This window comes from Pleurodeles waltl, chromosome 3_1 (genome assembly GCF_031143425.1).
Source record: "Pleurodeles waltl isolate 20211129_DDA chromosome 3_1, aPleWal1.hap1.20221129, whole genome shotgun sequence".
Taxonomy (NCBI): domain Eukaryota; kingdom Metazoa; phylum Chordata; class Amphibia; order Caudata; family Salamandridae; genus Pleurodeles; species Pleurodeles waltl.
The window spans coordinates 585401256-585415966 of NC_090440.1; the positions used below are offsets into that span (position 1 = coordinate 585401256).

At 43.9% G+C, this 14711-nt stretch overlaps 1 protein-coding gene across 3 annotated transcripts in view; it reads left to right on the top strand.

Moving 5' to 3' along the window:
• CPT1A (carnitine palmitoyltransferase 1A) overlaps positions 1-14711 on the top strand; it is a 522885-nt gene that overhangs the window by 252847 nt on the left and 255327 nt on the right. For 2 of the 3 annotated variants that reach the window (XM_069223030.1, XM_069223031.1), the window contains exon 9: positions 1075-1162. In XM_069223030.1, coding sequence (XP_069079131.1) covers positions 1075-1162 — 88 coding nt within the window. Of the gene's footprint in view, positions 1-1074; positions 1163-1757; positions 1843-14711 lie in introns of all 3 variants that reach the window. The other variant, XM_069223032.1, reaches the window with a different exon arrangement.

Sequence of the window (14711 nt, forward strand, 5' to 3'; positions counted from 1 at the left end):
TTCTCCGCCAGCCATTTCATGGCGGTAGCACTACCATGAAAAGGCTGGCGGAGAACGGGTGCAGGGGGCCCAGACAGAGATAAGATGTATTTTTTGGGGATAAGCACCCTTTTGAGATCATTCAAGTTGCACCCCGTAGAATATGCACATCATCAGCAGTAAAAACGCTGTTTGGTTCAGTCCTAAAATATCACTTGATCACGTAAACATATCTGATATTTTTAGCTATATAATTAACTAAAGCAGACCCAAGGTCTGGTGACATTAATGTTCTCCATAAGTGCCAGGTTTATTCGTGCTCATCCGGTGGAGTGCAACACCATACACCTGTCTGTAGTGAAAACCTGATTTAAAGCTCAATTGTCTATATATTTGTACTCATTTTTATTTGGAAGCCATTTTAGATACACCAATAGTGGTTCTTCCTCCAGCTGCAATGCCTTCATGTTCACTGCCAAAGCCTGGCTCAGATTCCTGCTGCCTTCACTGTAGTGGTGTGGGTGCAAACTATTCACGTTTGAGAGGAAATTACAGGAGCGTGTTTGGGGTGTACTCTGTTTTAGAAAATAACGTGTGTTTGGCATATTATGAACACAAAAAAACAAATTGGCATTGAGAGAGGAAATACTGCTAAAGGTGAGATTCTTTCCAGTAGCTAAAAATGACACTGAACTGATATGACATGCGTATTGCACAACACATGTTTAGAGTAATACAGTGGAATAGATCATATATTTACGTTTTAAAAGCAGAATTGTTTGTGCACTTTAGAAGTAGTTGTACTGTAAATATCCTAACAGGCCTTCCCTACAAATAATAATTGTAATAAAGCAATGATGCAGCTGGGGCTGTATTTGAAGTGATAACTCCACAGGTGAAAGGAGATATTGGAGTCCAAGATTTAGAAAGCACATTGCGGCTCCACAAATGTAAGAGATAGCCAACAACCCCAGATTGATCTCCTTTTACTTAATCTGCATGTTTGTCATGTTTTTTTCCCCATAAATGTCTTAATTATCTCTCTAAACACCCAATTGCTGCACATGGTTTTGGACACTTCTTCAAATGGAGTAGATTCTGCTGATGGGATCCACTGTTCCGCTTTGCTCATCTCAGTGGGAAAGGATGTTTAACACCTCTCGGATTCCAGGAGAAGAAACAGGTAAGTGGGGCCCCGCATTCAGTGACAGGAACGCTGACAAGCCAAAACATCTGCGGAATATTTCCTGTAAGTTTCAGCCTAAGAACCATTTCGTTCAATTCCACTCCATTTAAATGGACCTTTATGTACATGAAGGGGTAAGAGCAAGGTGCCTAAAATGATCTGAACGGCATAATTGTGAATAGTTCTGTCTGCAGATCAAAATGTGCGGACCGAGATGCCTTAAAAAGGGGTTTGGCTCACAATTCTTATTTTAACTTTAGACATGCTAAGTCACACACATCAATTTATGGTTAAAGGAATGCCCAGCATTATATTTACCATTGGGCATGTTCATGATTATCTTAAAACGGATGGCCAAACTGGTAATATTACGCAGACAATTGGACTTCAGTGTTCTCTGTGATTGGCCCTTTAAGTTGTATTTACTGTTGCCTGTTTTCATATTTCAATATACTTTTCCTCTTTGGTTTCTCAAGGTTATTAGGGTTATTTTGGTTTTGTGTTCTCAAGTATGACAGTTTCTTCTTCTTGTGTTTTTCTTTTAGTCGTTTTCATACTTTTTGGGTTTTTGAATCATTACTTTTCCTTTCAGCTTATGGCTCAAAATACCATTCCAATGTGTTCTGCTCAGTATGAACGTATGTTCAACACTAGTCGTATTCCTGGAGTTGAGACAGGTACAGTTTGATAGTCCTGTCCTTGATGTTATGGCCCCATATTTAATCCTAACACTTGTAAACAATGAGGGGAAAAACATTCAGGCCTTGGAATTACCTAATACACCCTGTGGCTTCTATGCACTGTGAATTATTTTCCCAAAAGTTATAAGGAAAAAGCTGCATTGTTTTCAGTGTGCATTCCAGAGCCCAATTCTTTGGTAGATGTAACAGACCCTTTTTACAAGATCATGGTGCGGCATGTTTCACAGCTCAATGATCAGCATAGGTAGGGTTCTAATATTTTGTGAACGCAGTAGCCTGTCTCTAAGGGACGGAGGGAGTTACTTAACTTTTACTGATCGTTGACTCTTTCCATTAGTGTTCACCAGTAACAGGTTAACGGTCTGTTCCAGTGGTTCAGACGGTCCGTCAGTTAAATATATTTTTAAAACATATATTAAGAATAAGCGAGGCCGCACCACAAAAACTTGGGCTGCACATCAGTTTGCAGTAAGGTTCCACACCTCGACTACACAAATGTTTTGTACAGGTATTGAAATATAGCATTACAAAAATGCTTTCGTCTTCCCCATCTAATCACACACGCCCCTCTTGAACGAGAGGTAGATCTGTTGACGTTATTTTTTAAAATGTCTGTTTGTTCAACAAAAACACAGGGTTCATTTTAGTGAGAACTGTTGTTCCACTAAATTTAGTTGCATAAAAGATCATTACGATGTTTTTTAGTGATTCCCTTATGGCATTTGTAGGAAGTTGGCTCTGTATGTGCTATTTCAAAGTAAGTAATAGCATGCACAGAGTCCAAGGGTTCCCCTTAGAGGTAAGATAGTGGCAAAAAGAGATAATACTAATGCTCTATTTTGTGGTAGTGTGGTCGAGCAGTAGGCTTATCAAAGGAGTAGTGTTAAGCATTTGTTGTACATACACACAGGCAATAAATGAGGAACACACACTCGGAGACAATTCCAGCCAATAGGTTTTGTTATAGAAAAATATATTTTCTTAGTTTATTTTAAGAACCACAGGTTCAAATTCTACATGTAATATCTCATTTGAAAGGTATTGCAGGTAAGTACTTTAGGAACTTTGAATAATTACAGTAGCATATATACTTTTCACATAAAACACAACTAGCTGTTTTAAAAGTGGACACAGTGCAATTTTCACAGTTCCTGGGGGAGGTAAAGTAATGTTAGTTTTTGCAGGTAAGTAAACCACCTACGGGTTTGAGAATGGGGTCCAAGGTAGCCCACCGTTGGGGGTTCAGAGCAACCCTAAAGTCACCACACCAGCAGCTCAGGGCCGGTCAGGTGCAGAGTTCAAAGTTTCCAATGTAAATCAATGGGAGACCAAGGGGTCTCTTCAGCGATGCAGGCAAGGGGGGGGGCTCCTCGGGGTAGCCACCACCTGGGCAAGGGAGAGGGCCTCCTGGGGGTCACTCCTGCACTGAAGTTCCGTTCCTTCAGGGGCTGGGGGCTGCGGGTGCAGGGTCTTTTCCAGCCGTCGGGTTTTTAGAGTCAGGCAGTCGCGGTCAGGGGGAGCCTCGGGATTCCCTCTGCAGGCGTCGCTGTGGGGGCCCAGGGGAGACAACTTTGGTTACTCACAGTCTCGGAGTCGCCGGAGGGTCCTCCCTGAGGTGTTGGTTCTCCACCAGTCGAGTCGGGGTCACCGGGTGCAGTGTTGCATGTCTCACGCTTCTTGCGGGGATTGCAGGGGTCTTTAAATCTGCTCCTCTGTAACAAAGTTGCAGTCTTTTTGGAGCAGGGCCGCTGTCCTCGGGAGTTTCTTGTCTTTCTTGAAGCAGGGCAGTCCTCTGAGGATTCAGAGGTCGCTGGTCCTTGGGAAAGCGTCGCTGGAGCAGGTTTCTTTAGAAGGCAGGAGACAGGCCGGTAAGACTGGGGCCAAAGCAGTTGGTGTCTTCTTTTCTTCTTCTGCAGGGGTCTTTCAGCTCAGCAATCCTCTTCTTCTTGTAGTTTCAGGAATCTAAATTCTTAGGTTCAGGGAAGCCCTTAAATACTAAATTTAAGGGCGTGTTTAGGTCTGGGGGGTTAGTAGCCAATGGCTACTAGCCCTGAGGGTGGGTACACCCTCTTTGTGCCTCCTCCCAAGGGGAGGGGGTCACATTCCTATCCCTATTGGGGGAATCCTCCTTCTACAAGGTGGAGGATTTCTAAAAGTCAGAGTCACTTCAGCTCAGGACACCTTAGGGGCTGTCCTGACTGGTCAGTGACTCCTCCTTGTTGTTCTCATTATTTTCTCCGGCCTTGCCGCCAAAAGTGGGGGCCGTGGCCGGAGGGGGCGGGCAACTCCACTAGCTGGAGTGTCCTGCGGTGCTGGCACAAAGGGGTGAGCCTTTGAGGCTCACCGCCAGGTGTGACAGCTCCTGCCTGGGGGAGGTGTTAGCATCTCCACCCAGTGCAGGCTTTGTTACTGGCCTCAGAGTGACAAAGGCACTCTCCCCATGGGGCCAGCAACATGTCTCGGTTGGGGCAGGCTGCTGGAACCAGTCAGCCTACACAGATAGTCGGTTAAGGTTTCAGGGGGCACCTCTAAGGTGCCCTCTGGGGTGTATTTTACAATAAAATGTACACTGGCATCAGTGTGCATTTATTGTGCTGAGAAGTTTGATACCAAACTTCGCAGTTTTCAGTGTAGCCATTATGGTGCTGTGGAGTTCGTGTTTGACAGACTCCCAGACCATATACTCTTATGGCTACCCTGCACTTACAATGTCTAAGGTTTGGCTTAGACACTGTAGGGGCACAGTGCTCATGCACTGGTGCCCTCACCTATGGTATAGTGCACCCTGCCTTAGGGCTGTAAGGCCTGCTGGAGGGGTGTCTTACCTAGACTACATAGGCAGTGAGAGGCTGGCATGGCACCCTGAGGGGAGTGCCATGTCGACTTACTCATTTTGTTCTCATTAGCACACACAAGCTGGTAAGCAGTGTGTCTGTGCTGAGTGAGGGGTCTCCAGGGTGGCATAAGACATGCTGCAGCCCTTAGAGACCTTCCCTGGCATCAGGGCCCTTGGTACCAGAGGTACCAGTTACAAGGGACTTACCTGGATGCCAAGGTGTGCCAATTGTGGATACAAAAGTACAGGTTAGGGAAAGAACACTGGTGCTGGGGCCTGGTTAGCAGGCCTCAGCCCACTTTCAATTCAAAACATAGCATCAGCAAAGGCAAAAAGTCAGGGGGTAACCATGCCAAGGAGGCATTTCCTTACAGCATTGAACATCACGTTTGCTGTAGGTTTGTGTGCTCTTTTTAAGAATTTGGGTCTCTGAGAATGCAACACACAATGTAGTTTGTTTATACAGTACTTGAAGGAAATAACAGTATCTTTTTTGCCAATTGAAAATAATTTCACAGATTTTTTTTAAACAGCAGCTATTTTTTGTGGTGATTATGCTGAACTCAATTCACAAATGCATGAAAATTGCTTCACATTCCCACATCTAACATATTTCTGACCTGTCCTGCATGTGCTATGCCTACTTATTGCAGTTTTCATTATTCTGGTGTTTTGAATATTTTGAAATCCGTGTCTTGGAATCAATGTTTTGTGATTGTCTGGTGGGCAGTGTTTGATATATTGTATGCAAATATCTTTGTTTTCTAATTGCATCATACTGGTGAGTATTTCTGCTCTTCAAAAACGGTGAGAGTGAGCTTATTCAAATTTCTAAATGAAAAACCTTTCTTAATTATAGACCAGCTTTATTTAGTGTTTTTTGGGACACAAGTGAGAAGCATTTTATTTTGTTTTTGATATATGTTTGAGCCCGCGTGAACTCACCAGGAGTTGTTCTCTCACATGGTTAGGGATTTGCAGAGGCTTAGACAGCAGGTTCTCTCAAAAATAGTTTTACAGTGCACTCCGTCTCATACACAGTCCTTTTACCACTACTTGTTATGGATTATCCGTGTCCCCAAGTTGTGTTCGGTGGCTTTCTGGATGGTATATTTCCTTAATCTGATAAACAGCAGATGGAATGGCCCAAAGTATCAATATAGAGATAGTATTTATTTACAAGGTATCGTAGTGCTCCTGCATGGCTGTTTGGGACATGCATGTGCATTTATAAGAATTCAAAAATCTAAGGCACGAAAAGGAAGGTCGAGGGATGGATATCTGTACTCGCTGTGGCATAATGGCCTAGGGTAAAGAGAAGCCGTTAAATTAGGATGAATAAACTGATCGAGTACTGTGTATGAAAATAGTTTTAACAGGGGTGTTTCGGCCAGTGTGAGCAAAAAAACACATCAAATAACAAGAAGGTTTTCAAATCTTAATGTGAATTGACAAAAGTCAATTTTGTGTGCATTTAATTTTCCTTTTACGCGAAGTCATTTTGGGAGCTTCCATCTAATTTGTATTAGGAGACAATCTAGGGCCCACTTTTTTGGTATCTTCAGGTCTCCTTTCTCGACATTCAAAGTGATTTTGTGTGTATTTTTATTTTTATTTTTTTAATGATGGTGAATTATACATTACTGATTGACATTCTTCTTGAACTGTAGCATTACTTGTAGGATCATGAAAGCAGTAGATCTAAATAATATATTTTTTTCTGAATATCATTTACCAGTAATTGCAGTTTAAGATCTTTAGGGATATTGACGGCCTTGAAAGGATTTGTTTCAACAAACATTTAACTGACCCTTGGAGTTTATAATTTCTAGGGCACCATGACCCATTTTGGGACTTTCTGGTCAGGTTGCGGCATGCCAATCACAGCATTCCTGTTAGCATTCACAAATGCGAATTCTCTGCAATGATTGTGAAAACGTTGTTACAGATCTGCGGCCCTAGATATACAAATTTATTTTCCCTTTAATATCTCAAAAGCTACTGAATAGATTTACACTAAATAACAAAAAGCACAATCTGCAGAACAAAATCTAGTTTTCTGCCTGATTTGGTCTAATCCCGTCCAGTGGTTTGGGCTGGAGTCGTGTTCAAATCTCCTATGGGAATTAACATGGGAAATGCTAGTTTTTTTTTTTACCCCCTTCACTCCTCTTTTTTTTTTTATCTTGGCCCGCGCTTGACGGATCACCCCGAAACTTTCCATGCTCAACAAGTATCACCCCACACTTTTTTGGGTGGAAATTTCAATAAGATTCTTCAAGTGACTCCAAAGATATAGGCAAGTCAATAAATGTTTTTCTATGGAAACATGCTCCTAACTATAACTACCTACTGGCGACCGCCAGTAGTAAGTAACTCCCCGGTGCAGAAGTGAATTTATTGTTGGCAAATGCACTGGCATCTATGCATTTCGGTATTTACTAGGACCTTGGTTTCAAGATATATATATGTTCAATGGCATGTGTAGCTGCAGATACACATGCTGTGCACATCCCGCCATCTAGTGTTGGGCTCGGAGTGTTACAAGTTGTTTTTCTTTGAAGAAGTCTTTTCGAGTCACGAGATCGAGGGACTCCTCCCATTTCGGCTCCATTGCGCATGGGCGTCGACTCCATCTTAGATTGTTTTTTTTCCGCCATCGGGTTCGGACGTGTTCCTTTTCGCTCCGTGTTTCGGGTCGGAAAGTTAGTTAGAATCTCGGAAAAATCATCGGTATTGTTTGCGTTCGGTATCGGGTTAGTTATAACAGATCAACACCGATTTTGAAGAGCTCCGGTGGCCCTTCGGGTTTTTTTCGATCCCCCGTCGGGGCCTGGTCGGCCCGGCCACGTGTCTCTTCAAGGCTGATGGAACGGACCCCATTTCGCTTCTGCCCAAAATGTCACAACAAGTATCCGTATACAGATCAGCATCTGGTTTGTAACTTGTGTTTGTCTCCAGAGCACAAGGAAGATACTTGTGAAGCCTGTTGAGCGTTTCGGTCCAGAAAGACATTAAGGGACCGAAGAGCTAGAAGTCTGCAGATGGCGTCAGCGCCGACAGGACAAGGGCGTTTCGAGGTGGAAGAAGAAACTTCCTCCATCTAGGAGTCGGATTCGGACGAGCTCGATCCAGAAGAAACGCCGAAAACCATGAGTAAGACGTCGAAAAATAAAACTCACGAGAAGACCACAAAAGCCCAGTGGACGCCACCGCCAACAGGCTATGGCTTAACCCGAAAAATAGGTGACCGATCATCGGCACCGAAAAAGGGCACGCTAGTGTCGAAGTCACCCGACTCCGGTCGAGAAACCGCCACTCAGCAATCTCGGGCCCGAGACAGTGGCTCCGAGCAAGTTTGGCACCGAGACAGCAGTACCGAAATAAGTCGGCACCTAGAGACCACGACGCCGAAAATAAAAAAGGTTTCGTCAGAACCGAAAAAAGCAGCCGAAAAGGTTTCGATACCGAAACATCCGGCCTCGGAACCGAAATCAAGTTCCTACACAGAGGAACAAGGACTGCCCTCACAAAAGAAAACACACAGATTTGGACAGGAACTAGAGACAATGGAGCCAGACTACACCCAAAGAAGGCTCCATATCCAAAAAGAAACGGGGAAGATTAGTACTCTCCCTCCTATTAGAATGAAACACAAACTTGCCTTCCAGGAGAAAGACAAGCAGCCACAGGCAAAGGTGGCTAATCAAGTAAGCCCGCCACCGTCCCCACAACGCTCTCCGCAACCATCACCAGTAGCCACTCCACCAATGATGCAATCCCCGACTCATACAGGGAAGAGTCAGGACGATCCAGACGCATTGGATCTTTATGATGCGCCAGTGCCAGATAACAGTCCTGACTGGTATCCAGCTAGACCGTCACCACCAGAAGATAGTACAACCTACGCGCAGGTGGTGTCTAGGGCAGCGGCGTTTCATAATGTCAGCCTACATTCAGAGCCAATTGAAGACGACTTTCTATTCAATACACTGTCGTCCACACACAGCCAGTACCAGAGTCTCCCCATGCTACCTGGAATGCTAAAGCACTCCAAACAAGTGTTTGAGGAGCCTGTAAAATGAAGGGCCATTACTCCAAGAGTGGAGAAAAAATATATACCGCCACCAACAGACCCCGTGTACATCACACAACAGCTAACACCGGACTCAGTAGTAGTAGGGGCAGCTTGCAAGAGGGCGAACTCACACACTTCAGGAGATGCACCACCTCCAGATAAAGAGAGTCGTAAATTCGACGCGGCAGGAAAAAGAGTGGCGGCACAGGCAGCAAACCAGTGGCGTATTGCAAACTCACAGGCTTTGTTGGCCAGATACGATAGAGCTCATTGGGACGAAATGCAACACTTTATAGAACATTTACCCAAGGAGTTCCAAAAGAGAGCACAGCAAGTAGTGGAAGAAGGACAGAGTATCTCAAACAATCGGATACGGTCAGCAATAGATGCGGCAGACACAGCTGCTAGAACTGTAAATACAGCAGTGACCATACAGAGACACGCATGGCTGTGTACATCAGGATTCAAGCCGGAAATACAACAAGCCGTGCTGAATATGCCATTTAACGGACAGCAGTTGTTTGGGCCGGAGGTGGACACTCCCATCGAAAAGCTTAAAAAAGACACAGATACGGCCAAAGCCATGGACGCACTCTACTCCCCACAGAGCAGAGGCACAATTCGAAAGACACAGTTTCGAGGGGGGTTTCGAGGACAAAGCACAGAACCCACAACCTCACAAACAAGGCCCACTTATCAAACCCAATATCAGCGGGGAAGTTTTCGGGGACAATATAGAGGGGGACAGTTCCAGAAAAGTAGAGGGAAATTCCAAAGTCCCAAAACTCCACAAAGCAAGCAGTGACTTACACTTCACAAATCCCCAACACAACACCTGTGGGGGGGAGACTAACCAAGTTCTACAAACAATGGGAGGAGATAACAACAGATACTTGGGTGTTAGCAATTATCCAGCATGGTTATTGCATAGAATTTCTCAAATTCCCACCAAATATCCCACCGAAAACACACAATATGTCAAAGCAACACATGGATCTTCTACAACTAGAGGTCCAAGCGTTGTTACAAAAACAAGTAATAGAATTAGTACCAATTCATCAGAAAGGAACAGGAGTTTACTCTCTGTACTTTCTCATACCCAAAAAGGACAAAACTCTAAGACCTATATTAGATCTCAGAACGTTAAATACCTACATCAAATCAGATCACTTTCACATGGTGACGTTACAGGACGTAATCCCATTACTCAAACAGCAAGACTACATGACAACACTAGACCTAAAGGATGCATACTTCCATATACCGATACATCCTTCACACAGAAAGTACCTAAGGTTTGTATTCCAAGGGGTACATTACCAATTCAAAGTGTTGCCATTTGGGATAACAACTGCACCAAGAGTTTTTATAAAATGCCTGGCAGTGGTAGCTGCGCATATCAGAAGACAGCAAATACACGTCTTCCCGTACCTAGACGATTGGTTAATCAAAACCAACACGCAAAAACGGTGTTCACAACACACAAGGTACGTTATCGAGACCCTCCACAAACTAGGTTTCTCACTCAACTGCACAAAGTCGCACATTCAGCCGTGCCAAACACAGCAGTACTTAGGGGCGACAATCGACACAACAAAAGGGGTTGCCACTCCAAGTCCACAAAGGGTACAAGCCTTTCACAAGGTAATACAGGTCATGTATCCAAAACAAAGAATACAGGTCAACATGGTAATGAAACTACTAGGCATGATGTCCTCATGCATAGCCATTGTCCCAAACGCCAGATTGTACATGCGGCCCTTACAACAGTGCCTAGCATCACAATGGTCACAGACACAGGGTCAACTTCTAGATCTAGTGTTGATAGACCGCCAAACATACACCTCGCTTCTATGGTGGAACAGCATAAATTTAAACCAAGGGCGGCCTTTCCAAGACCCAGTGCCTCAATACGTAATAACTACAGATGCCTCCATGATAGGGTGGGGAGCTCATCTCAATCAACACAGCATCCAGGGACAATGGGACACTCAGCAAAAACAATTTCACATAAATCACTTAGAACTACTGGTAGTATTTCTAGCGCTAAAAGCATTTCAACTCATAATAAGCCACAAACACATCCTTGTCAAAACAGACAATATGACAACGAAGTATTATCTGAACAAACAGGGAGGAAGACGCTCAACTCAGATATGTCTCCTAGCACAAAAAATATGTCATTGGGCGATTCACAACCACATTCGCCTAATAGCACAGTTTATTCCAGGGATTCAGAATCAGTTAGCAGACAATCTTTCTCGGAATCACCAACAGATCCACGAATGGGAGATTCACCCCGAAATACTAAACACTTACTTCCAGAGATGGGGAACACCACAAATGGACCTATTTGCAACAAAACAAAACGCAAAATGCCAAAACTTCGCATCCAGATACCCACAAGATCAGTCTCAGGGCAATGCGATATGGATGAGTTGGTCAGGGATATTTGCATACGCTTTTCCCCCACTCCTTCCATATCTAGTAAGCAAATTGAGTCAAAACAAACTCATACTAATAGCACCAACTTGGGCAAGACAACCTTGGTACACCACACTATTAGATCTCTCAGTGGTGCCTCATGTCAAACTACCAAACAAACCAGATCTGTTAACTCAACACAAACAACAGATCAGACACCCAAATCCAGCATCGCTGAATCTAGCAATTTGGCTCCTGAAATCTTAGAATTCGGACACTTAGACCTTACACAGGAATGTATGGAGGTCATAAAACAAGCTAGGAAACCAACCACTAGACATTGCTATGCAAATAAGTGGAAAAGATTTGTTTATTATTGCCACAATAATCAAATCCAACCATTACACGCATCTGCTAAAAACATTGTAAGCTACTTACTACATTTGCAAAAGTCAAAGCTAGCTTTTTCATCCATTAAAATACATCTTACCGCAATTTCAGTTTATCTGCAAATTACACACTCAACTTCTTTATTTAGGATACCAGTCATTAGAGCGTTTATGGAAGGCCTGAAGAGAATTATACCACCAAGAACACCACCAGTTCCTTCATGGAACCTCAATATTGTCTTAACTCGCCTCATGGGTCCACCTTTCGAACCTATGCACTCATGTGAAATGCAATATTTAACATGGAAAGTTGCATTTCTAATTGCTATCACATCTCTAAGACGAGTAAGTGAAATACAAGCTTTTACCATACAAGAACCATTTATTCAGATACACAAGCATAAAGTAGTCTTACGAACAAATCCGAACTTTTTACCAAAAGTCATATCACCGTTCCACTTGAATCAAACAGTAGAACTTCCAGTGTTCTTTCCACAGCCAGATTCTGTAGCTGAAAGAGCACTACCTACATTAGACATCAAAAGAGCGTTGATGTACTACATTGACAGAACAAAACTAATTCGGAAGACAAAACAATTATTTATTGCTTTCCAAAAAACCCATACAGGAAATCCAATTTCTAAACAGGGCATTGCTAGATGGATAGTTAAGTGCATTCAAACTTGTTATCTTAAAGCAAAAAGAGAACTGCCTATTACACCAAAGGCACACTCCACTAGAAAGAAAGGTGCTACCTTGGCCTTTCTAGGAAATATTCCAATGACCGAAATATGTAAGGCAGCCACATGGTCTATGCCTCATACATTTACCAAACACTACTGTGTAGATGTGTTAATGGTACAACAAGCCACAGTAGGCCAAGCAGTACTACGAACATTGTTTCAAACAACTTCAACTCCTACAGGCTGAACCACCGCTTTTGGGGAGATAACTGCTTACTAGTCTATGCACAGCATGTGTATCTGCAGCTACACATGCCATTGAACGGAAAATGTCACTTACCCAGTGTACATCTGTTCGTGGCATTAGTCACTGCAGATTCACATGCGCCCACCCGCCTCCCCGGGAGCCTGTAGCCGTTTAGAAGTTGATTTTGAACATTTGTAAATTTGTAAATATATCACTTTAAACTACATTATGTACATACGTATTCACTCCATTGCATGGGCACTATTACTATAATACACAACTCCTACCTCACCCTCTGCGGGGAAAACAATCTTAGATGGAGTCGACGCCCATGCGCAATGGATCCGAAATGGGAGGAGTCCCTCGATCTCGTGACTCGAAAAGACTTCTTCGAAGAAAAACAACTTGTAACACTCCGAGCCCAACACTAGATGGCGGGATGTGCACAGCATGTGAATCTGCAGCGACTAATGCCACGAACAGATGTACACTGGGTAAGTGACATTTTCCATATATATGTTCGATGTCATGTGTAGCTGCAGATACACATGCTGTGCTCTGTTCCTGCCATCTAGTGTTGGACTCGTTTCTGGCATGCTTAATATACTTAAAATAGCTGAGGGAAGACTACTTACCTGATTGCAGTTCAGTCCTAGATATAATTAACTTAAGTACTAATGTAAGCTTTTCCTAACGTCTGTACGAATGTGAGGTTAAAATGTGAGTTAAGGCTACAGTGAAGCTTGTCATTGATCATAAATGGAACATCATCCATGTGCAAAATACTTCATTAAAATGATTCTGTCAAGGGATACTTGTTTAGAGAGGCTAGGCTCCTCCCAAAGTCATTTTGTTGATAAACAGGGTCAGTTTTTTTAAGCTGACTGTAGCAAACTTTAGGCAGCAGAGTTACTGAACCTTAGTCAGGAGGACGCCCATTAAACTTAGAAGCCTTAGTAAATGTGCAGTTGCATGAGCAGCTTCAACTTTCTCATGCCCTACCCCTTGTGCCCGCTGCTCCATGTGATATACTTCAGGGACCTTTGGGTACTTTTTTCACTTAAAAAGTAACATGATCAAGAACAAACTAACTTGTTTTCTCGCTTGAGATAACAAATTACAAGTTGCCACCAGTGGACAGTGCTACATATGTGCTCGTTTTTGGACCATGCATTCTGTAAGGTCATTGAGAGCAACCCTTGCTTGGTCTTCTCACTCAACAGTGTTATTTGACTGTTTTGGTTGACATGCTGCTCCTTACATCAGGAGTATTGTCTAGGCACTAAGTACAAAATCATTTGTTTTGCAACAAATGTAGTGAACACATGCATAGATATAATGAGAAACATACAGTTCGATGGCATCTGTCGCTGTAGATACGCATGTTCTGCAATAGCTCGCCATCTGGTGTTGGGCCGGAGTGTTACAAGTTGTTTTTCTTCGAAGAAGTCTTTCGAGTCACGGGACCGAGTGACTCCTCCTTTTGTCTCCATTGCGCATGGGCGTCGACTCCATCCTCGATTGTTTTTTTTCCGCCATCGGGTTCGGACGTGTTCCTGTCGCTCCGAGTTTCGGAACAGAAAAAATAGTTAATTTCGGAAGATTTTCGTCGGTATTGTTGCGTTCGGGATCGGCATACTTACATTCAACACCGCATCGAAGATCGAAGAGCTCCGGTGCCCTTCGGGGTAATTTTTCGATCCTCCGTCGGGGCCTGGTCGGCCCGACCGCGTGCTGAAGAACGCCGATGGAACGGACCCCGTTCCGTTTCTGCCCCAAATGCCACAATAAATACCCCTACACAGACCAACACTTGGTCTGCAACCTGTGCCTGTCACCTGAGCACAGCGAAGACACCTGCGAGGCCTGTCGTGCGTTCCGGTCCCGAAAAACACTCCGAGACCGTCGAGCCAGAAGACTTCAAATGGCGTCCGCACCGACAGCCCGACGGGAGTTCGAGGAACAGGAAGAGGAAGGTACCTTCTCGATCCAAGACTCAGACTCCGAAGGATTCGACGATACACAAACCGTGAGTAAGACGTCGAAAACCACACAAAGAAACATTTACAAGGCCCAGGGGACGCCACTGCCACCAGGCCATGGCTCAACCCATAAAATCGGTGACCGACCGTCGGCACCGAAAAAGGCCCAAACAGTGCCGAGATCGTCCGACTCCGGTCGAGACACC